This window comes from Phoenix dactylifera, chromosome 2 (genome assembly GCF_009389715.1).
Source record: "Phoenix dactylifera cultivar Barhee BC4 chromosome 2, palm_55x_up_171113_PBpolish2nd_filt_p, whole genome shotgun sequence".
Lineage (NCBI taxonomy): Eukaryota > Viridiplantae > Streptophyta > Magnoliopsida > Arecales > Arecaceae > Phoenix > Phoenix dactylifera.
Window position 1 is genome coordinate 19,321,422 of NC_052393.1, and position 23,289 is coordinate 19,344,710.

At 37.5% G+C, this 23,289-nt stretch overlaps 2 protein-coding genes across 4 annotated transcripts; both read right to left on the reverse strand.

Annotated features, from left to right (window-relative positions):
- Positions 1–356: 356 nt before the first annotated feature.
- Positions 357–7,240, reverse strand: LOC103696197. The gene is made up of 5 exons (XM_008777732.3): positions 6,964–7,240; positions 1,598–1,712; positions 1,392–1,481; positions 904–1,002; positions 357–795 (listed from the first exon to the last, which is right to left on the reverse strand). Exons 1-5 carry the CDS (start codon positions 7,029–7,031, stop codon positions 694–696), a joined length of 474 nt encoding a protein of 157 aa, XP_008775954.1. The 5' UTR covers positions 7,032–7,240; the 3' UTR covers positions 357–693.
- Positions 7,241–8,994: 1,754 nt separating this feature from the next.
- LOC103696199 (autophagy-related protein 9-like) lies at positions 8,995–23,271 on the reverse strand. Of its 3 annotated transcripts, XM_017840394.3 has the most exons (11): positions 22,768–23,271; positions 21,509–21,595; positions 20,744–21,375; positions 20,333–20,653; positions 18,863–19,097; positions 17,391–17,570; positions 17,098–17,304; positions 14,936–15,013; positions 14,793–14,863; positions 14,589–14,699; positions 8,995–10,186 (listed from the first exon to the last, which is right to left on the reverse strand). In XM_017840394.3, the coding sequence occupies exons 3-11, from the start codon at positions 21,319–21,321 to the stop codon at positions 9,337–9,339; spliced, it is 2,631 nt and encodes an 876-aa protein (XP_017695883.1). In that variant the 5' UTR covers positions 21,322–21,375; positions 21,509–21,595; positions 22,768–23,271; the 3' UTR covers positions 8,995–9,336. The 3 variants fall into 3 exon arrangements, with proteins under 3 accessions (XP_017695883.1, XP_017695882.1, XP_008775955.1); XM_017840393.3 differs by lacking the exon at positions 21,509–21,595 and having other exon boundaries at positions 22,768–23,270; XM_008777733.4 differs by lacking the exon at positions 21,509–21,595 and having other exon boundaries at positions 18,863–19,085; positions 22,768–23,268.
- Positions 23,272–23,289: the final 18 nt, after the last annotated feature.

The following is a 23,289-nucleotide window of genomic DNA, read 5'->3' on the forward strand; positions in this document are numbered from 1 at the left end:
TGCAAAAAATACCTTTAAAAAAAACCCACTAAAACTAAGCCAGACCTGAACTGATATTGTCGCTTGGTAAACACATTAACGGATGATATCCAGCCAGAGGAAGCAATATATTAGTTTAAAAAGTAAAAATACCATGGAATTGGAGGCACCGGAAGGGTACCAAAAAAGACCACGGACTTAAACTGGCAAAAGGGCTTAGAAAGTGCCAGCCGAACAATTCATGACCTCAAACAAAATCATGATTTTAATACGCCAGATCAAGATCTAGAAGCAAAAGCTATTCAATCTTGGTGGGTGTCAATGCACATCAAGCAGAAGCTATTCGGATCAAGAGGGTCTTCTCCGAGTCCAACACATCATGAAACTTGTTTTAAAATTAGACCAATGTCGAATTGAGTAACAAAAACAATTTGAACACTATAATTAAATTAAAATAAATTACGTAAAGTTTCAACCAAGATAAAAAAGAGTTATAGACTCTGAATCAAACCTCTAGGAACGAAAATACAATAGAAACACAAAACCTAAATCCGCCATACATATATCAAAATGGAGGTGCTCCCCATAATGAAACATGATACATGTTAAGAACAGTATGAGGAAGACAAGGCTGTTGTAGCTTTCAATTCGTGTAGACTCGAAAATTACCTGACTCCGACCAACCTAGGCTGCATGAACCATCAACTTTTCAACTTAATTTGTTTTTGATTTGGGAACCTTCTTCTTGGGCAGCCGCTTTGGGATAGAGTTCTTCATCCCCAAGAAAAAGAGTAGTGCACCGAAGAGAGCCAAATTCTGGAACAAGACCTCAATCACTATCAATTATCCATCTAATTTCAAATCTTAAATCCTACATCCAGGCCAGATTATACAGTCATGTGAAAAAGTATGGTCAACACATACCTGAGCAAACTTGATGAAAAGCTGCACAAACTCTGGCCTCTCCATGTCATAGTTGTAGAAGTCGTACACCACAGGAGTAATAAATGCCAGGTTTAGAAGCTGCACGAGCACCAAGTATTTCAGCATCTCTACTAACTACAAATTCAACTAGCTAATTAGCATTAATTGAAATTAAACAAAACACAGGATGCGATGACATTTCAGAAATACAACAGCGCAGGGTGCAAGTGCACCCTTAATTGTAGAAATCAAGGTCCACCCATGTAGACCTCTGGAAGGTGTGGAGAGATGCTTCAACACAATAATGCCACCCCAATTCCTAACAGTACTAGACACAGAGGTGACCAGCCGACCACCAGCTAATGAGTGGGGCCTCACTAACACCAAATAATCATTATGGAAATGTTCATAAAACCGGTTGAACCCCAAAACGCTCCATTTACATAATAAAGATGGCCTAAAAAATCTAGAGAACTAGAAACACAAACCAGGAGATAAGCTCCAAAGGAGCTGCTGAAGATAAACAGAAGGCCTCCAAGCCCTTTCAGAAATATGGTAGCAGCAACAACATGTTTCATCTGGGGGAAAAAAGGGAAATAAACAAAAGAGATTCAACTAAAACATTCAGCAACTGCATTTGTAATATTTCATAACAAAGGAAGCACGTTATACAAAAAGCAAAGTCAACGATCACCTCAACATGTGGTGCTACTACCCCAAGATGGGTTGAAACATGTTTCATGAAAAGGTTGAATTTTGGCCCAAGAGCCTTTGCTGCTGGCCCACCATTAACTCCAAATTCATTAAACCTGACAAGACCATGATTTATTAACATTTAGCACAAAGTGACAAAATGTACATGGTTCGCAAGAGACAAACATAAAGCATAGAAGCTGCCTGACCAATATATCAGAAAGACTATCAGCAAAGGAAGGTTAACCAAGTCACATGCACTTGTGCACATCAGACACACAAACACACGTGGGAGCAAAACACATGCACATGTGCACATAACACATACAGATGCAGACATGCAGACACATGAGATCACATGGTAAACATGGAACCTTCTGTAAAGATTCAGTGCTTTGAAGATAATTTGTGGGCTATCCAAATTCACATCATTGATCATGTGCGCCACTAAAATGCCTAAAAACCAAAAGTCATATGTTTTGGTGATCTCCTACCTGTGTCATGGAGTTGCAAAATAATGTACTAATTGTGCTACTGTAGCAGCATATAAATTGAAAAACTACAGCCAAATTGTCAGGATCAAGCACTACCATTACACCAAAACCCGCAGATGTTAGTGAAGGCGCAACTATATTTCCTTAAACCGCACCGAGGCAGCGCAGGAGTCGGGTGCTGGGCGAAACCAACCCATGAGTTCAGGGACCAACCTTGGTATAACCCACCGAATCACAAACACCGCTGACAGGGGCAAGACATGCCGCTTAGGGACCACCTTCTGGCCGCTCGAGCCGTCTCACCTGAGACCTCGACTCAAGTATGGCCAACATTTCATGATCTACTTGACTCAAAATATGTATAGATCGGATTTCAATAGGTTTTGGTGCTTAGGTTATAGCAAAACACCCAATCATGCCGCTAAAGCCTTACGTTTTTGCACCTATTTTATGCATGATATAAAGACACCCAAATATATGGTTTTTGGTTTCTAGGCATTTTTAGTGGAGTAGAACATGTTGAACAGTGTGCATCTCCAACTTGGAGACTCATTTGCTTTCCTTATGATGAACATAACATTACTAGTGGCTAATTTAACATTGCTTTGGCTAATGCAAGTCTTGGGCTTGCTCCAACCACAAAATACCACATTTAGCCCTCCAAGCATCGTACTACATGGTTTTGGTACACAGGGTATACCTATCATTTGACAAATGATGATGATGCACCACAACATGATGTAATTACTCAGAGAAAAGCTATAGCATCTCTTCCAGACAAAAAACAGAAACACCTCCATGTGCCAAAACTACCTTGTAGAATGCCCAGAGATAACATATGGTATTTCCCAATAGAAGCAAGCGGGAAACTTGTTCAGGCAGAAGAAGGCTAAATGTGGCACACAGACATTTGACTCAGCAAGAGCGCAAAATGGAGATAGGGGAATACATAGGAAAAACAATTAATGAGAAAATATTGTGAAAAAAATATTAATGAATTATTATCTGTTAAGGTGTTCCATCATGCATATTTCTCATCCAAACTTCCCAAACAGATAAAGAATTTTGACCAATATCTAAAATGAACAAAAGCTCACTTCTAGCACTATAATAGTGGGTCGAGATCATTCTTGGAGAAGTCCACCTCTCTGTTGATTTCCAAAGCTACAATTTGGAGGGGAAATGATAACTCTGCGAGTGTTGGACAAATTTCCAATTAAGATATGCAAATCTACAAGGATTCTAAGAGTTAAATGCAAGTTTATAGGTTCATGTGCCGATGCCATAATTCATAACATATTAGGCCTTCCAAATATATCAAAAGCACTTACAACATATCCAAACAAACATTCTGCAAGACAGATCACTACGAAACATGGGCCCATCCAAGAAACACTAAATATAAAAAAACCCTGCACTGTATCACTAAAATATGCCTCCATACAGAAGTAAATAAGCGCTTCAGATTAAACGCCACATCCAGGTTTCGTATCACACTTCTGACAAAAAGAACAAAAAGCACATCTACCCCAGTTCCAAATCCTTAAGAAGGGAAAAATCCCAAGGAGGTGCAACATCTCCAAATCATACTACTACCCAGTCATGAAGCAATAAACAAACAAACAAACAAAAAACATTAAATATACCCTATGTCGCGGCCACCCATGAAACTGCTGCACACTTTATTCAAAGAAAAGGCAACCATTACTAACAAGATAATTTCAAGAAACCTTATGAGGGGACAAATGAAAATCCTTGTAGGTTTTCCACAACTTCTATGCATATCACTACAAATATTGAAAATGATGAAGAACAAATTAATAGCATTCCCAGCATTGATTCCTAATGTTCGAGTCCAGCAAAATATAGGATACAAGATTGGAGGAAAATATGTTATTGCATGACATCCATTTATCATCAAAATGGAACTTGTATTAGCATATTTCAGCCATAATCAAGTAAATTCCACTATTCTGATAGCAAATTTGCAATTCAAGTGTCATCTTCCTTTGATAGCATCATCCATTCTCTAGCTGAATTTCTCAGCAAACAATCTTTGTCACTTTTCTCAGATCAAAAGGTGATACACCAATGAAAACTCCAGAAAAAATGATGGACAACCTTCAAGCAAGTTTCAGAGAACAAAACAATTTTCTAATTTAAACTTTCTCCACTCTTATTGTTTTCTAAGTCATTACATTAACTACCACCTCTCTTTAAAGAACGAGCCAATTTTCTGATTTAAATTTTTTCCACTCTTATTGAGTTCTATGTCCTTACTATTAACTGTCACCTCTCAATAAACCAAATATGTCATGCAAGAATCTAGAACTCTGAATAGAAAACTTTGAGCAGATTCCAACAAACTGACATAAGTTTGGTTAGAAATTTAAAGAAAGGTTTGTGAGAGAACCAAGGATGAAAGATTTCATCAACCAATAGTGAACATCCCATCGCCAACAAACTCCTGCTACAAGAATGAGAATGTTTTGACATATGAGTACCTGAAAGCAAGGCATCATTCGCGATGGAAAATAAAATATGTTTTTGGGATCGCCAAGTCAAAATTTGAAACTTATATTAGAGAGCTGGGTGGATTGACCTAAGAGGTAATGTTTGGGCGCATGCAATAAAAACATGGTACAGAACTTTGGCAATCAAGAGACCTCCAACACACACAATGAATAATGCGATGATACACACTCCTGCACAAGGTGAAGATGTTCATTAATATTTCATGTTCTTGATATATGACATTGGGCAAATAATCACTCTCACTGAAGGTGCTTCGCTAGATGTACATGTTCACGAGAAAAATTCATTAGAACTCAAGATCCACTAACCATCATAAAGACCCACCTTACCACTAGTATAAGACAAAACCTTTTTCCATCTGGAATATAAGGCAAAACATACTGAATTGGTTTTCTATGTCCTTCACATACATACAATCAAAATTGACAAGATCATTCATTTTACTTGCTGTGTAATCATACTGTTCTGTAAAAGCTGAACACCACATCGCGAATCAGTGTCTGCATGTAGTCTTTGGATAAATGGATGCAATGATTCCTTCCGAAACTATTCACTTGATTCCGTCGAACTGTAACATAAAAAAGATACTCATGCACCTCTAGATTATTTCATTTTTTGGATTTTTCCCAATGTCCAAGCATCATTTCATATCATACTATATTCCTATTTGAAATGGTTCTAGAATGCATTCTATTTTGTCTCAATTATGAAGAGTAGATAGAATCTTAATAGATACAACAACAAAATATAAACCAAATATAATCAACAAAAATCAGAGAAATCATCTTGATGATAACAAACCATATAATTACCATCAATTGGAAAATAAAGCATGATCACCAGATCTGGAATACTAGCACATATTTAGGATTTTATTCCTGCAAGCTGACCCACAAAGATTGGATCAGACATGTTTCCTAAGGTTAAGCATAAAGCCGTCCAGAACAACTGCTCATAAATAACATATCAGCAAGGTAAAACATCCCTTTGAAAATTGGAAAGGACCAACATGACTGACAGAGATCCCTGATAGTGACGGATGACATATTTCTCCTATAAATGTATCATATAACTTCCTGGAACTCTCGGTCAAGCAGAAGATATTAAAAGTTATGTGCCCGCACGTTGGAAAATTGATGATCAATTTGCACATCGCGAGTATTAGACATCTTCATCATTTTCTTGAATATTACATAACATATTATCAATTGGCAATAACTCTTGCCCATACTCTAGAGGGTAGTAGTAGAGCTACACAGCAGGCCTCTATTAAATAATGTTCACCAACATAGGTGAAAGAAAAAATAGCAATGTCAGTTTTTGAATTCTTCCAGAAATGGTAAAGCTCATCACTTTGATATAAAGAACTTAAGATGCTCATAAATATCAGCAACAGTAGTTTCAATTCGCTGAAAGGTAACAATACATGAAATTTAATATCACAAACCCAAAGAACACCATTTCAGCCAAACAAAGTTCCCTTGACTCTTAAGACTGGATAATTACAGCATACAAGTTGACAACAACATGCAAGAGTTCAATTTAGTCTAATATAGTAAATATCACATGCATCATCCTCAAAAAGGATATTTTCTCTTCCATTGCTCCACTCCTATTAATTCGTTTCCTCCTTTCAACTGTAAAAATAAATACTGGACTGCAGTATTTTTATTCTCCGCATCCCCCACACGGCAATAACCATAACCATCAGGTCTTGTTTGCCAACTATATCATGGTTGCCTTTATGAATACCCTATACACCAAGAATTCCTAGCAAAGGATGTTAATTTAACAAAGTCTAAAACACAAATAGATCCACAGAAAGCAGAGTGACGCGTACAAAGAAATGAGATCTTCATAAATAGACCCGTAAAGATCTCCACTACGAATCAAGAGCCCAAACCAGATCGAAAATACCGAATTTGCTGAAAAGAAGAAAAGAAAACGGAGAGGCAAAAAATAAAAAAATTCCACCGGGTCAAAACTACCAGATCCGAACAAAAGCACCATCTCAGTCCAAGCAGGTAGCTAGAAAGACAACAAAAACCCGACCATAAACAAAGAAAAACAGAAAAATCAAACTTTCCAGAAAAACCTGCTACAACAAAGAACTTGACGCCAGTAAAGATCAGAGAAGAGGCCAATAAGCTCAAATCCTAGCCTCCCTCTCCCCCCCACGAAAAAAATATCCCCTAAACCCAAGGCCGGAAATCAAGAAAAAACCAAGGAGTCCGAAGCCCTGGCTACCTCCAGATCAAAATGAGCTAGGAAAACAGCAGATCTATAGAAAAACGATCAAAATGGAAGAAGAGACGAGGAGAGGAGGAAGAAAGCATACTCCTGGTACGCGGAGAGGAGGAAGACGGAGGCGAAGAGGACTCTGCCGGCGAATGACACGAACCCCATCTTCTACACGGAGAGAACTCCGATCCGATTCGAAGAGCAGAGAACGAGAGATATAGAGAGAGAGAGAGGGAGAGGAGATCTCTCGCTCGCTGGCGCCGATCGGATTCTTGAAAGACAGAAGAGGGCTTAGGGAAGCACCGGGGAGTTTGGAATATATGGGACCAGACCGCCCGGATCTCCCTTTTAAAGCAAGCGACGAGGAGTAAAGGAGACCGAGACCTCAGACCGGCCGCGCGGTCGCAGGAATTAATTACCCCTGGATCTTCGCAGAAACTTCCGGATTACCACTCGGCTCCTTTGGCCCTGCCGGTCGCGGACAGCGCTCTTGCTTCATTACGTCCGCTTAGAAATATATATGCGAAAGCACAATCTGCTCCTTACGTGGCCATAAGGACGGTGGATATGGAGTCCGCGTGGATATTTGTATGCGGAATGGAGAGGTTTTCCAGCAGCGCGAGCAGGAGTGTATGGTCCCGACTCCTGATCCCGTGGAAATTTTCATGCAGAATGGATGGGGACCACTGCTTCGCGAAACAAGTGATTCGTGAAGCACGGCCGTTGGATGGTGTGATGCCGTATGCTGGGAACGAACGGTCCGGATTGAAAAATCAGAGCACGGGAGCGAAGATCATGATCATACAAGTCACGACGCGACAGTTCTTACAGATAGAGATGCCCTTGAAAGATTTGCTCAGGGTCTAGCCAGAAAAAAAAAAGATTTGCTCAGGATAATGGGACGGTTGAGATTAACTAAGCTGACTATCAGGAGGCCCCACATTCATGGTTGACTCAGATGAAAGGTTTGATAAATAATAAAGTATTTATTATTAAATTAAAGATTGAGTAAAGAATCAAATGACAACAATTTTAAAAATCTACCAACTTCAATGATTCAATCCAGTGACAAAATCAAAAACTTCAAACCATCAAGAGGTTTAGAATCGCTGGTTCTAAATTGGGCAGGAATCTAGCTCATATTTGACTTATGCTCTCCACAAGCTAAACATGAGTTCAGAGACGTCTTATATATTAAATAAAGAGAGAGGTGGGGAAAAGAAAAAATCTCTAGCTATAAATGCTGAAAATTTTATTGACAATCTAATACAATTAGAAACATGTAATCATATATCAAGTTACAAAGCTCACCAAAGACTCTTATTTAATAAGACAGACAGGGAAATCTTTGTCAAAAGCACCTGTCTAATCTGAAAAGCATATTCACTGATTTGCATCAACATATTACCAAGGCTTGCTTCAAAGCGAAACATTTACTGGACCTTGGCACAAGTTAGTTTGACAATGCCCTCTTAATTTACATAATTGTGACAGCTTACTGGAATCACCAAATAGCTTTCAACTACAAATCATCTTCATTTTCTGATTTTTATAACTATCCTGAAATGGGCTTCAAACATGATTTTTATAACTATCTAGCAAGCCAAACGAAATTACATTGATTACAAAAATGACATTGCTAAGTAGCTTAAATAAACATCACAGTAACATCATCCGATGTGGGCGCTGTCGCACTGATAAGTAATGTCATCATATGTAGGCTTGAAAGAAGGGTAGAACAAAAACTAAGGATTTTGCAACTAGGGCTATCTACGAAGCAAAGAAGTTAAAAAATATAAATGAATAATTCAGTAGCTTTCTTCCTAAAAGAGGCTAGGTTTTTAGAACTGTACTAGCCCCCCATTCGCCTCCAGTCACATTCTCACAAACGACCAACTACAAAACCGGGGACGAACAAAGTAAACAGGTCAAGGCACGATTACAGTCCACTGTGCAACCATTACCAGGTTAATCCATAAGCAAGACAACCTTCCCTTCGGTCACTTCATCAACATAATCCATAAAATAAAATTATACAGAATTGGAATTCAGTTGCTCGACTACCCAATATGACGAGCTAGTTTTAGTTGGAGATCTGATGCTTCCTTATGCCATTCTTGTCAGAATGTGCTGTAAAGAAAAGCAGTCAGTACGAGTGCTCAAAGAATTGCAGTATGATGGCATATAATTTCAATGTTTACATTTAGAACAGTTTTACTCTGGGTTGGGAGAGGTGGGCTTCCTGTATCCAGGCACAAGAAACATTCTAAACATACGTGATTTACTTGCCAACAAAAAAAAAAATGTTTTAGGAGTAATGAATCTATGCACAAAAGAATACCACCAATTTCCCACCAACAGTTACCGAACATCGGATTCCACGCTAGCCCTAAACCTTTTCCATGGCAGATGAAGGGCATGGCTAATATTGCGCCTCCAAAGTAATAGCTACAGATCATTTTGCATTTCATTAAACTGGATCATTGCTCCGCGGTATTATTCTTACAGGAAGACTTATTAATGGACCACCAAAAACATCTGTTACTTGACGGTTGGAATCTCCATTCTTTCCTGCATCATCCACAAAATGGAGATCAAACCCTTCATCCTTATCAGAGTCATCCAAGTACATCGTCCTGGAAATGGTACGGATGTTCCTCCAGTTTCCATTGTCTCCATCATCACCCCCTTGCTCCTCCATACTTCTCTCTGACAGATAATCACTGTGATGACTAATATTGGGATCACCAAAGTTTGGAGGCTCAAGAAAACTAGCTTGGGGCCCGGATGAATGAGGGATAGGGCGGGCCCACCAATGGTTAGCAGCATGGTGTACTGAATCCCTTTGCTGAACGACATCGTCCTTGAGGAAAGGGCTGGAAGTGGAAGCCTCTAAGTGACTCTGTATTCTATCTGAGAAGGAAAGATCCCAGTTTTTATCTTCCTCCTCAAATTCAGCTTCTGGTCTGTTCATCCGTGACCACATATCTTGCCCTGGACTGAGTGCAGCATCAACGGATGATGGGGGTAAGTCATTAGAGTTGTCTACCGGATGTAGAGGCCGATATTTGTAATACCAATCTAGCAGACAATGGTCCAAGGGATAATCGTTTGTACAAATGCCCCTGCTGCAAACATTCCTCGATCTATGAGTGATTTCACCTTGGCCTCTTAAACTTGAGGTAAGCTGCCATGTCCTGTTTGGTGAACATTCCTGATGGAATCCTGGATGCATGTGTTGCTCCCTAAATTTGCTAAGGTTGGATAGGAATCGTCGACCATGAGCACTTGGTTCCCAAAATTGGTAGGTGCTCTGGAAACTGTCCAACAAAGAAGGGGGTCAAATTACAAGAATGAGATGCATAGTTTAGCAACTACCAAAATAAACATTGAAAGACAATAACACATGCAAAATAAACTCTCCACACTAAATCAAACACAAACAGACCCATATTGTTGCTTGGAGTTTAACAGGCATTTTCATTAGTTAGGCTTATTTTATTATGGAAATCTTCTCTCCCTCCTCCACCTAAACAGCATACCCTTTTTAGCCATAACTTTGAAAAACAGGGACGAGGTTGTCCCCTGAAAGTTAGTAAGTTAGTCCTTGATTTATTCATCTGTTCTCAAATCTAAATTTTTCCATTTGGTTCAGAATCTTGGAATTTTCACTTTTTACTTCAAATGAAGACGTAATTTTCTCGCACTGGAGGAAAGGCTCCTTTTCGAGAGTATGCCTGTGAATAGATCCAGTGGGGACAGGATGGGGCCTATTGCTTAGAGGATTAGAGCACGCGGCCAAAAATAGCATTATCAACAACTAAGTCTGATAAACTAGGCCTAATCATTGCTGCAAGTCACCAATTCCAGGATTTCCCTCAGGATGCTTGCTGATGAGATCCTTGTTGTTTTAAAATAAAATATGTGTGTACAAATGTACAGAGAGAGAGCGAAGTTAGCTAGGTCCCAATTGACCAGATTTCAAGTTGAATCCTACGAGTGAAATTGGAAGACAAGGGTCCAACAATAATGATCCAAGCCATTAAATGTGATCTACTACTTCGAAATTGCCTACACATAAAAAATCATGTAATTTGAAGAATCCTAGCCCATGCGTCAAGTGGTCAAAAATGGGCAGTTTAAATAAACACGATACAAACCCACTTGTGACCGCTCGATGCATAGCTTAGGGGTCGGTAAAGCAGAATTTTTTTTGTATCCAGACAGTTTACAAGTAGTTCATATTTAATGACTCAAACAATTATTGTCGGACCCCCATCTGCTGATTTCTCTCGACCAGATCCAACTTGAAATCTGGTCAATCAGAACCTAGTCTCCCTCCCTCCCTCTCTATATATACATATACATATATATATATATATGTATACACACACACATACGTACATATATACACACATATATACATGTATATATATAACATATATATACTTATATTTATACATATACATACATATAAATATACACACATATATATACATACATACATACCTATAAATATATATAGAGAGGGATGAACTATGTTCAACTGAATTTTAGGTCAGATCCGATCTGGTGAAATTGGAAAGCAAAAGTACAACACCAATGATCTGAGCCATTGGATGTGATTTATTACCTCCAAATTGCTTGAACACTAAAAGTAACATGATTTGGAGACCTTAGCAAATGCATTAGATGGTCAAAAATAGGCATCTATATTATTTAAATTATCCATTTTTGACTAATTGATGCATAGGCTAGCATCTTCAAATCACACGATTGTTCGCTTGTAAGTAATTTAGAGGTAGTATATCACATTCAACAGCTCCCATGATCGATGTTGGACCCATGTCTTTTGATTTTCACCTGAGCGGATCGGACATCAAATCTAGTCAACTGGATCCTAGTTTACCTCTCTCTCTCTCTCTCTCTCTATATATATATATATATATATATAATTTATATATGCATACTTATATACAAGTACATGTATGTTAGATTAGATACACAATACAGGCATATATGCATGCATGTGTGCATTATACATGAATGCACGCATATTTATATGGATATCAGATTAATTGCAAGAGCACCAGTAATAAAGATTACTTTAGTAAACTCTTGGGAGACACTTCCATGGTTCCAACTAGAACCTCCTCCCAGGTATTTATAATTATCAAGGGCCTTGCTTTAAGTTTTCCATCCATATTTCTCAATGAGTTCCAGTTCATTTATGAATTTTTTTTCTGCATCTCTCTTCCTTCATTATCTTCTTTGTTTGCTAAAACTGTCATTATAACTGCCCTGATATATACTGCATACTTGGACAAGTGACACAGCTGTTAAAGCCTCTAAGTGTCCAGAATAATTCAACAAGGGAGCTCTCAAAAATCAGACATGATGATACACCTATATCTTACCGTTTTTGTAAATATCGATTGATCATGTGAACAAAAATAATAAGTTGGAACTATTGCTTCTATTCACAAAATTTATTAAGGTTCTCTAACTAATATGTTAGACTAAATAACTTCCATGTAATGGAGTCCAACGTAGGCACATAATGACAATATCATGATTTAACGGCATTAAGTGTCAAAGAGGGTCATAAGAAAATTACAAGTTCTATAATTGAATTTTAAAATGTCAAAAGTGAAAAGGACTAAATGGTATGAGGGTGGGAGGACAGATAGGTAAGCTTATTGGTCGGAGAATATGAAGTGACAGAGAAGCTAAGGAGTCCGTGGTGTTCATAATCAATGTTAATTGGTATAAAAAGGAAGTTAGATGATTATCATCATGTGTAGTTATTCATCTTGATAAAAATGGAAGATTGATAAGAATATCTCACTTCCTCACAATCTCATTCAAAGGCCTCTCCCTCACCCTTCCGCTTTCTTTACCCCTGTTAGATACTCCCCCAATGCCCCTCCCCTCCAAAAAAAAAAGAAGCATGTAATAAAATTTTATTATACACATTTGATCATTTTTAAGTCAAATTTCTATATCTAATTTCATATAGTAAAGAGGTCTAGAAACTGTTGAATTTGTAATAACTAAAAAAACTACAGATATATTACAGGTATATGTTGAGCAGATCTCTGTAACTGGAAGCTTTAATATTTCAAGGGCATGCATGAATCAGGTTTGGAAGCTCTAGAAAGAGTATTCATGTGGATAATTGCTACACTGGTCTGCTGATGGGTAATTACAGCTAATGATTTAAGCATTGTTTTCAATTACCCAGAGATTAACATACCCACAACCTACAATGCATGTAGGTGAGCATTTTGAACAGCTATGAAAGAAATTTACAATCTAATAATGAAAACTTTAAATTTTGATTAGCTCCAAGACATCAGCAGGCTTGACAGAAGTTGTTTTCTTATCAACTTTATGCAGCAAAGGAACTGATCAGAAACCAGGTAACCAAGTGTCAGATCCTGTTCATTTGTTTGACTCCGAAGAAGACTCTGGCATGTCAACTGCAACAACATATCAGATGGCAGGTCTTGAACAGTTGAAGCCGACACCCCATCCAAAGAGTTCATACTTGAATCAACTTTATTTGGTTTCATTTTATACTAATTCATGTTTGAATCAAGTTCCAAGTGCTCCCATCATATTCAGTCATGTTTGAATCTGACACCCTTGTGCACTTAGTTTTACACATAATAATTGAATTAGAATTTCTTTTGAGTGCTCTTTGGTGGAGTTCATTTCAAGGCTTCCTATAGCCTAAATTGGAAGTTCAAAGGCCATTAGCAGATTTACAAAGGAACTGCCAAAAAGTCGCCAACGACTTGGTGGATTCCAGGCATGGATGAAGGCCACTTGTATCAACAATGCAAAATCCCTCCCTCCCTCCCTTCCCTTGCGCCCCGGCCCCCCCTCAAACCAACCCAAAAAAAAAAAAAAAAACTGATTGCAACTTCAAGTACTAAAAATCCCGTGAACCCTAGAGGTATCCTCGGGGCCCACTACGTGGAAAGACCAGTGGTAAGACCTGGCTTTTCCTACCAGCAAACTACTAGGATCATTCACTTTGCAATCCTAAGCAAAGTAGTAGTAAGAGATGGCTGATTAATGTCTGATGACACCTTTACAAATTATGCACTTGCTAATCAGTCAGTCCTCCTTTCCAAACTTGTTTACCTCAATTCTTGTTTAAATAATAAGCAATTGCTTACCAAATTCTTCTTGTTTCTTAGGTAACAGGTTTCTGTGATAGCATATTACTCATATTGCTGTTTGACTTTTTTCTTGATTTCTTTCCTCTTAAATATTATTTAACTGATATGCTCAACTATCTATTTGAATCAAGGTAAAATCAATTATGCCCTTGAATAAACAATTAGTTACACTAACTTTGTTACTTCCACCAAGAAATAAAATGCTATAGTAACCAGATAATATAACAATAGTTGTAACAAATAAGACATGTACATTACATCTAAAATATAATCTAGTAAACATGACAAAAAAGAGGTAAAAGATACTAATGGTTTTTCACAGAATAACTGATCTTTCAATAATCAATAATCTACAAATACTAAAGTGGGAGTGCAATGAATTGAAGTGAGTAAATATCTTCATATAACATATACAAAATCAGATGAAACCCCATCAACTGAACACCAAGACTTGTAATTTGACATCAAAGACACAGTCAACTAGCTTCAACAGTTTGTGCGTGAGCGCATGCAGTGGAGGGCAGAGGAATACCTTAAGAATGATTTTTCCAGTTTTCCTTGGGAACTCCTCATGTCTCTTGCAGCATCAGATGGGGAACCATACTTTCTATTTCCATGTCTTTCAAAGTCAAACAAACTCAAGCTACATTACAAAACTAAGATTAGACTTGATGAAAATGGTGTGAGCTTGTTGATTATTACAAAGAAATAACTCAACAGAAAGAGAGTGATTTACCTGCAAACATGGCCAACACCTTCAACGTACACAGTGAAGTCCGAAATGAAGCGCAAGATGTCATCAACACGCTGTAAATCAACAAAAAAGGTTTTAGATGCTAGAAAATACGATAGTTTCTCAAAAGTAGCACCAAAATTTACCTTTGGTACAACAAATATTAGCAAGTACGGAGTGACTAAAATTGATGCCATCTCCTCCACTAGCATCATTCCGGTATACTGCATTGTTAAAGAGTCATCATCAGCAACTTTCTCAAGTCCTTGCAAGCAAGTTGCTGTACTGAAGATCAGTCATATTTTTAAATAAGACAAGTTAAAATTTCAATCACCAAAGTTTCTTGTCAAGTCTTCTACCTTAAACTACTTAAAGAGAATTAGACAATTCATCAGTGTAAGCATATATCGATAAAGCATTATAGACATAAAGAGCTCTTAATTCTATAGAGTTGTCGATTGAATCTGATCCATCTTTTTAATAGATAGCATCTACATTTTTATTTAAACTTTCAAGAGCGGAGAGGAGAGTGCAACTTAAAAAGATCAAGAGCCTCACAATCAGGTTTCCTCTATTTAGGTTTAGGACTCGTTTGGTTCGCCGAAAATTTCTTTCCTCACTGGAATATTTTTCCTGGATAGCTGATGCCTGAGAAAGTGGTTCTTACATGTTTGGTTGACCATAGGAAAGTAGCACATTACAGAGTGGCTTATATTTTGTTAAACATGTATTTTTCTAGAAAAGTTGTATAAAATAATTGTTATATCCTTAATAAAGAGAAAGACCTTACCTCATTCTATCTAAAAGATTAAGGGTGCTTTTGAAAAAAAATTACCCCAATTTTCAGCCCATGGAAAAGTCACTTTCCCATGTCCTACATGGGTTTTTCTTTTTCTTGAAATGTGAGAATCTTATTTCCATAAAAAAGCTACTTTTCCATCTCTCTCTTCTTTAAAAATTCCAACCAAACATGAGGTATTTCTCTATTTTCTCATTGACCATGCTTTTCCCACTCCTCTTCCGCGAACCAAACAAGTCCTTAGTGTATTATGGGTTGACCCTAAATTTAAGGGCCTCTTTGGATGAACACATAAGAATATTAGTGTGAAACTCTTCTACAAAGCAACAAACTTGTAGGAGAGAGGTCAAATATGAAAGGATATTTTGAGAGATCTAGGAAGGCAGTCGGAGCATGCAATCCCTAAAAGTAAATTTTCATATTCCTAAAAAATTGGGATAAGGAAATCAATATCTCCTCCAATTCCTTGAACTAGAGCTCTGCTGGGGCATGGCATCATAAATTCGTTGAGCAAAAATCCAGGGTCAGAAACACAACCCCAAGAATTCCATTATAATAATAGATATTTCTCAGCCACTAGATTGCCTATCTTAATTTTTTCCGAAGTGACAAGATCTTATTAACCCACTAGTCACATGGGCATCCAAACAATCCCTAAGGTCTTATTGTGTGGCCGCTTTTGAAAGCCTAATTTGAGAAAATTACTTGTTTAAGAGCCCTTATTTAGGTTTTGCTTGACTCTAAAAATTTTTCATGGGGCTATATGGACTCAAATTTCATAATTCTTTCTTCTTTCCATTTCTTTTTCCTTTTGTTAGGGAGCTTTGTGAGGAATAAGGTTGTTAAACCTTTCTTGTAGAGATGATAGGAGCCCTAAACTTTCCATATAAGAGAAGAGGGTGATTCTTTTCCTCATTATATCACGTACTCTAAAAAGAAACAACAGGGTGAAGAGGCTTTTGAGAAGAGACAACAAGATAATGAACCAATTCTGCATCTTCAGAGAAGATGGAGGATGTCAAGAAAAAAACAAATTCTGGGGCCAAGTCAAACTTCCACAACCTTAATCAATAAAATTGCAGCAAGGATATCAAGCAAACTTCTTTCCTACAATTTCAGAAGAAAGAGAATGACAAGCATTTTACTTGACATCATCCTTGATTGCCTAGGGAGAGAAAACCTGTCTTTTACAAGAACATAACAATAGAGAAACCATCAAGGATTCTGAAGTCAGCTGGATCTAGGATTTGAATATCTCGGGTGGAAAGGGCGAAGGACAGAGGGGGAGGCTAAAAAGGAATTTGTGATGCATGAAGCCTAAATGATCAAAACGCTGTGGAAACCTGAGCAACTGACCAAGGTCAAAGTCAAGACTCAGTTTATACACAATATAATTAACCTAACCAAAGATTCCTTGTCCGTTGCATTATTTCAACACTTCTTACAGTACAACAATTGCAAAATCAAAAGCAGAGCTACTAGAACAGTCGAAGCAAATAACTTTTTTACCTGAAACAAGGTTTCAAATTCTACTCGAACAGAGTCACTATTTTCTCTACTGCGCCATCTCTTTGGCATGTAATGTGTTTGCTGGACAACCAGAGACATTGCCCCTTCTGGATCAAGGACCTGAAGCTCATCTGTCACAGCAGCCCTACTTATAGCAGTTACAGTTCCAAAAACAGCAGCATACCAGAATAAATTTCGACCAAATACCTGCAGATTTTAGTCCAGGAAGAAAAGGTCAAATATGTCAAAAATACCTTTTGGGAAATGTAAATAGACATAATTGATAGGCTTACATGACCCTCCAGCAGCGATTCATCCAGAATCCCAATGATAATCAAAATGGCAGCAAGACCACCAGAAACAAATGATATAAATTTGGCAATTATGGTGATAAGAGGAGATGGGAATTGCTTTAAATAATTTGAAGCATTTGCAACGCTGCTGTTTATTCGATGTTTGAACAAATGGTCAACCTGGAATGTAGGAAAAAGAAACAATAAATAAAGAAGTCAGTGATTACAGGAATCATTATAAAAACATCAATGATAATTGAAAGCAGTCCCTATACAAACATACTATCATTCAAGCATTCGCCAGGTACGTTACATCATTTTCCCTTTAAGGACTCATGAAAACATCAAGTGGGCCTTAAAGCTGCATGACTTATGTTCCAAAGTAGGGTTTATTTACAACTCCACATCATTATTTAGAAAGGATTATTTATTCCAAGAAAGCATCAGTGCATATGTTGATTAAAAAATACTACTACCAAGTAAATTATCGCAGCTATATTAGAAAATACAGCAGGTTGATCTACAGAAACACTGTAGTTCTCAAGAAAACAGCAGGTTTAGGTCAAAGTCCGAAAATTTGAATTAATTCCAAATCAATGCATCACTGAAATTCATTCACTTCGGTTAAAATTTTATGGTTTTGTCTGAACCTAAAATTCTTGCAGTACAAAATTTGCAAATTGAATGGTGGTCCGCAAATCAGTTCCCCAGCCCCCAATTACATTCAAACTATGCTAGTGAATCGCTTATGAGACTGTATCAGTTTGGCACTTTGGTTTATGACTCATGTATCAAAGATTTACGTGATTGCTTGGACTAAAATTGGTCATCTTCCAACTTCATCTTGATACTTTATAGGCCTAAGGTAATTCTTACATATGTTACTAATTACACTATGATGATAAGGTAGGCTGTCAACTTGTCACGTGGCCTTCCACTTCCAGGCATCATTACCAGCACCAGTTTAGCCCAAAGATGCCTTGTCCAAGAATCATGCAGCAATTTTATGAAGTCGATGTTAAGTTGACAGCAAGTCTTGAAAATATGCTGAATTAATCCACAAAGCCTTCTTGAGAGAGTGCTTTCTGATGGGAAAAGGATTGAATTATGATGACAGGAGTGCTAATGAATTACTAGAAAATTGCCCATCTTTGTAAACCTTTTATTTATCCCCAAGATGATGAGCTTCCTTATGGAAGTCCTCAATATATTAAAATTTGTTTCCAAAACAATGGATACCAACTACCTAGTAAATATAAATAAGTCATTACTTAAAATTCAGGTGAATTAACACAATTTTTACGATAAAGAGGTCATAACTTCCTTAAAATTGGGTTCCTAATCTATAACAAAAAGAGTTGTAAGATATCAATCAATAATTTGAACTCGTAGTCTATTCTTAATCAGTTCCTGAAAAAACAAGGTGCATAAGAGTATGTCTTTTAAGCCTCAACAGTGAGTAAAACCAGTACCTCGTTGAACTCCCTGAAAATCCACTTTGATAGGTTAGACCACCTCCGAGATGATGCAATGCTTGGATGATTATAAAATTGTTCAGCATGCCGGAGGAAGAGATATACCAACATAAAGATCATAATGCATGGTGCTATGAGAAACATCCCAATCCCAACAACCACGAGTCTCTTCTTTAATAATGAAGAATTAGTGAAGAAGTCCCTTCGAACACAAAATTTACTGCAATTTTTTCTTTCAAAAAAGATGTCAACACTCAAGAAGATGAACATCAAAATTTTCAAATAAAATAAATGTTATCCTGCCTATAAGATCTTATTGCAAAGAATTTTGACTGCAATGCATGATCCTCACTTCTTAATAACCCAGTAAATACATGAAGTGACTGGTTCTAATAAAACTGATAAATGCAACAATAATAAGAATTACCAAATCTGATTCCATATACTAATTATAAAGCCATAAACAGATACATATCAACAATTCTATAGGATCAGTTCACTCTATATTTTCCTTATACGCCACACATCTTTCCATGGATTTCTTTCTCGTGGGCATCATCACCACTCACTAACATCGGATTTTTCATCAGTAACTCAGGATGGGCATCTTGTTTGGGCTACTGAATTTATGTTCTTAATTTCCTGGCGTGGATATTGGCATACTACGCCTGCCCCAAATGGTTGGGATAAGACTGGATGGTTATGGTTGATATGATAATCCACAATTAATCAAAAATAAAAAAGTTAGAAAGCAAACGTGCATATCAAACGTCGTAATACCATTAGAACAAAATTTATTCTTAAAATTTTAATATATAATTACATCCATTTATTTGAATAACAATTTCCATGAAGCCTTCCCCATCTATATGAGGAAAATCATGTGTTTATTCAGATCCAACCATCTCTTTTGAGGTTAGCAATACTTAGATTTTGGATATGCCTGTATTTAAGGTCTGCCATGCCTTTTAGACAAGGTTATGCCTATGACATTTGATTATGTAAGAAAATACCAGTACACAGATATTCCAATAACTCAAGAGTATGATGTCATTGTATTCCAACCTATATCCAATTTTAGGCACTAATACAAGTACACCTTCATCTCTATTCTCCATATTACAAAGGCAAAAGTTTATAAAGGTGCGGGCTATCGTTAATTAATCTTGAATTCCACATGTTCCAAGCTGAACATATGCAGACTAGACTTGCTGCAATCATGAATAATGAAGAATCAGAACATGATCAAATAGATGCTTTTCGCATGCTTGACTTTAGAAATACATATAAATTGAAAAATAATTAATAGTCATCATAGAAATTAAATCAACATCCTTCTGTCCCTTTTATATGCATTGTTCGTTATCCCCAATGCATTTCCAAAACTGTTACATACTCAACTGGTTATTCACCAGCCCCAATCTCAAATGAAGACACAATTAACTCAAGATAATTCTAATAATTTACCTGTCAAACATGCTTTGAAATATGCACCAATTCAAGGTCCATTCAAGAGTTTTCGGTAGGATTAGATGATGTTTCCTTCCATTTGTTCTAGAATTGACAGCTGGGCCAGCTCCGGGAACCCATGAGGAAATTGGAAATGCAAGAACGCCTCTATTGAGCATCCCAATTAAGTAGTTCTCCTTGCGCATTATTCGCATTATCACTTCATGTGCAGAGAGATCCTTAACCACACAAAGCTGTTGTGACTTCTGTAACTGTACGAGCTTTTCTAGAATTTTAGGCCAAGGTGTTGTTTGAATTTCACGATCTGTGACATTAAGACTGCACAAGACAAAATGGAGATAAATTGAATCATGGTTCATTAATGATTCGAAAGACTAAGAACGTACAAAAATAAATCTACATTATTACCTATTATAATAGAAGTGGCGAATTTTCACCATGTTTTTGAACTGTACAAAGAACTTCAGAAAGTTGAAAAGTCCATAGAGAGTCAATATACCCATGGATCCAACAATCATTACTTTGGTAAATGTTAAAGGAACTAATGGATGCTGCTTAATGACCTCTTTTGCCAGATCACAAGGCTTTTCTCCTGACTCAACTGCTTCCATCCCACACTTTGCATGGAGCAAGGCATTCCAATCAACAAACAATAAGAAAAATGCAATAAAACATATCATGAAGATCACATTTAAAATTTCAACTATCCACTTGATGATGATGCATCGAAGACCTTTCTCACAGTAATAATTATACAGCCTTTCAAAGAACAGATCTAAATCAGCAATTGGTTCTGATTTCAGTCCTTCATCATTAAGAAGTCCAGATGGGCTCTCACTACCAGAACTTGGCAACCTTCGGTAGTCAGACAATTCTATCTCAGGTGGTGTCTCACTAAGCAATTGAGTTGTTAGTGATGATTCGCTTCTCCATGGCCATTTGAATCTGCTGGGAGCAATTGCACCCTTCTGAGCACTGGTCATCATTCATACAAACTCAAGGCAAGCACATACGCCCAGTCCATGCCACAATCTTATCATCTGAAAGATAAAGAAAAGGGTCGAAGCTTTTAATAAGAACTAAGAAGGCAAATTATAAGATTACGATTCATGGATATGTTTTCGTGACACTAAATGTTAAGGAACCTCCATTTTTATGAAAGGATACACATACATTCATATGTTCAGTCCACGATAATGGGTAATGAACTGGCCCCGCATACTTATCCTCCAAATATCTTGTATTTTCTTGTTTCCAATTCTGGTTGGATAAACCGTTAGCATAGCAACTACACTAATTTCAGGCTATATATAGAAGATTAAAAATATCACGTGCCACTGTCATGCCAACTATGCCAATCAGAAATTTAATCTATGTTTCTAAATATACTATCAAATGGACCACTTTCATACATTGATGCTGGAGTCTAAATCTATTCTCAATATATTTCCACGATAGTTTCATTCTTCATGAATTTAAGAATGATCAATTATTTTATACTCACATATCAATAATGTGCTCGTTTCTTTTCGTAGCAAATTTTTGTATAGCAACTGAAGCTAACACCATTCAAATTACTTGTCCGGACAACAAAACCGACAGTTATTCACATAATACAAAAGAACCAAAAGAAGTATACGTCCAACAATGTATTTGGTCAACCAAATCAAAAGCCAAAAAGGACATGAAAGAAGAAAACAATGTAAACTGTACCAAAAAGTACGAATGTTCCGTATGAATAATCCGCTTTACATCCCAGAATGCTCTTCAAAGTCTCACCCTGGTTGAGTGGCTCATCACCTATGGACTACAGTGACATGATTGCGATTCAATATGAAGGAAAATTTGTTTCCTAAAGGCTGCTCAAAATGCCATTATGGTCACAGCTGGCACTGTTATGCATCCTGCTAAGTACCAGCCTTAGGTGTTCCAAAACAGGCAGACCTATGAAATTCGGCAGTCCAAAGATTAGAAGCAGCGAGTTCTTTTCTATCTTTCGTCTACATTTCCATCGCTTTGGTACTATCTTAACAACAGGGGGGCACATTAAGAAGCTAACGTTTTGAAATTGGTGTTTTCTTGGGCTTTTCTCCGTAGAGAATTCTGGTTTCTGTTTCATTCATGCCACCCAGATTATTTCAAGAAAAGCCATCAGAGACTTGTGCATCTAGAACTAATGAATATCATCGCAGAATAACAGTCAAAATTAATTTTTAAACTGCATCAAGAAAAAAAGAAAGCATCCCAATTTCAACGGTATACAACTTCAAAAAAAAAAAAAAAGAAAGAAGAAGATTTTGATGCACAATTCCAAGAATTCCAACAGAGGATCATCACCTCAAAACCAGAAACAGCTCAAAAAATCGATACAAGAACCGATACCAAAAAATTGCAAAAGAAAGAACTTATAGATTACATAGCCAGCAACTCACCCGCGAATCATGAAACCTTAATTAGACGCCGCCCAGCGATCGACGCATCAAAACCCTTGGGAAAAATCGGGTCTTTCCGATGCCAAGAAGAAGAATCCGCCTCGGAACCGACGAGAAGGCCGAGATATCGAGGAAGGCGGAACGATCAAAAGGGTTCCTGAAAGGGCGAAGGAGAGAGCGCGGGGGAGGGGAAGATAAATCGAAAAAGGGGAGCGGAAAAAGGGAATTGTTGGAAGCTAACCCAAGCAGCGATGGATTGAAGGAGAGAAGGAAGATTAATTGCGTGGAAAGGACAGAAACCTCGTCTTTTCTTTCCTATTTCGCCTTCCCCGTACAATAATAGGGCAATAACAAAGGATCGATACGTTTAGGCTACAGGAGGTGTGTTTACTTCTACGTCCGTCTCTCTCCTGTTTTGCTGATAAAATCCGTCTCTCTCCTGTTTGTTTTTATGTCACAGCTGTGGGTACGGGAGACGTGGAGGCAATCTATAGCTTCTTGCTGGCACCAAGCCGGCCGCCA

Bases quoted from the DNA above. Each gene is read 5' to 3' on its own strand.
- LOC103696197 (XM_008777732.3), bottom strand. From the start codon at position 7,031: ATGGGGTTCGTGTCATTCGCCGGCAGAGTCCTCTTCGCCTCCGTCTTC. The intron at 1,713-6,963 runs GTATGCTTTCTT...TGGTCTTGTCAG, and splicing joins CTCCTCTCCGCGTACCAGGA to GTTTAATGAATTTGGAGTTA. The intron at 1,003-1,391 runs GTTTGTGTTTCT...GTGCTCGTGCAG, and splicing joins CCTTTGGAGCTTATCTCCTG to CTTCTAAACCTGGCATTTAT.
- LOC103696199 (XM_017840394.3), bottom strand. From the start codon at position 21,321: ATGATGACCAGTGCTCAGAAGGGTGCAATTGCTCCCAGCAGATTCAAA. The intron at 17,305-17,390 runs GTAAGCCTATCA...TAAAATCTGCAG, and splicing joins AATCGCTGCTGGAGGGTCAT to GTATTTGGTCGAAATTTATT. The intron at 14,700-14,792 runs GTAAATCACTCT...TTTGTAATGTAG, and splicing joins GGTGTTGGCCATGTTTGCAG to CTTGAGTTTGTTTGACTTTG.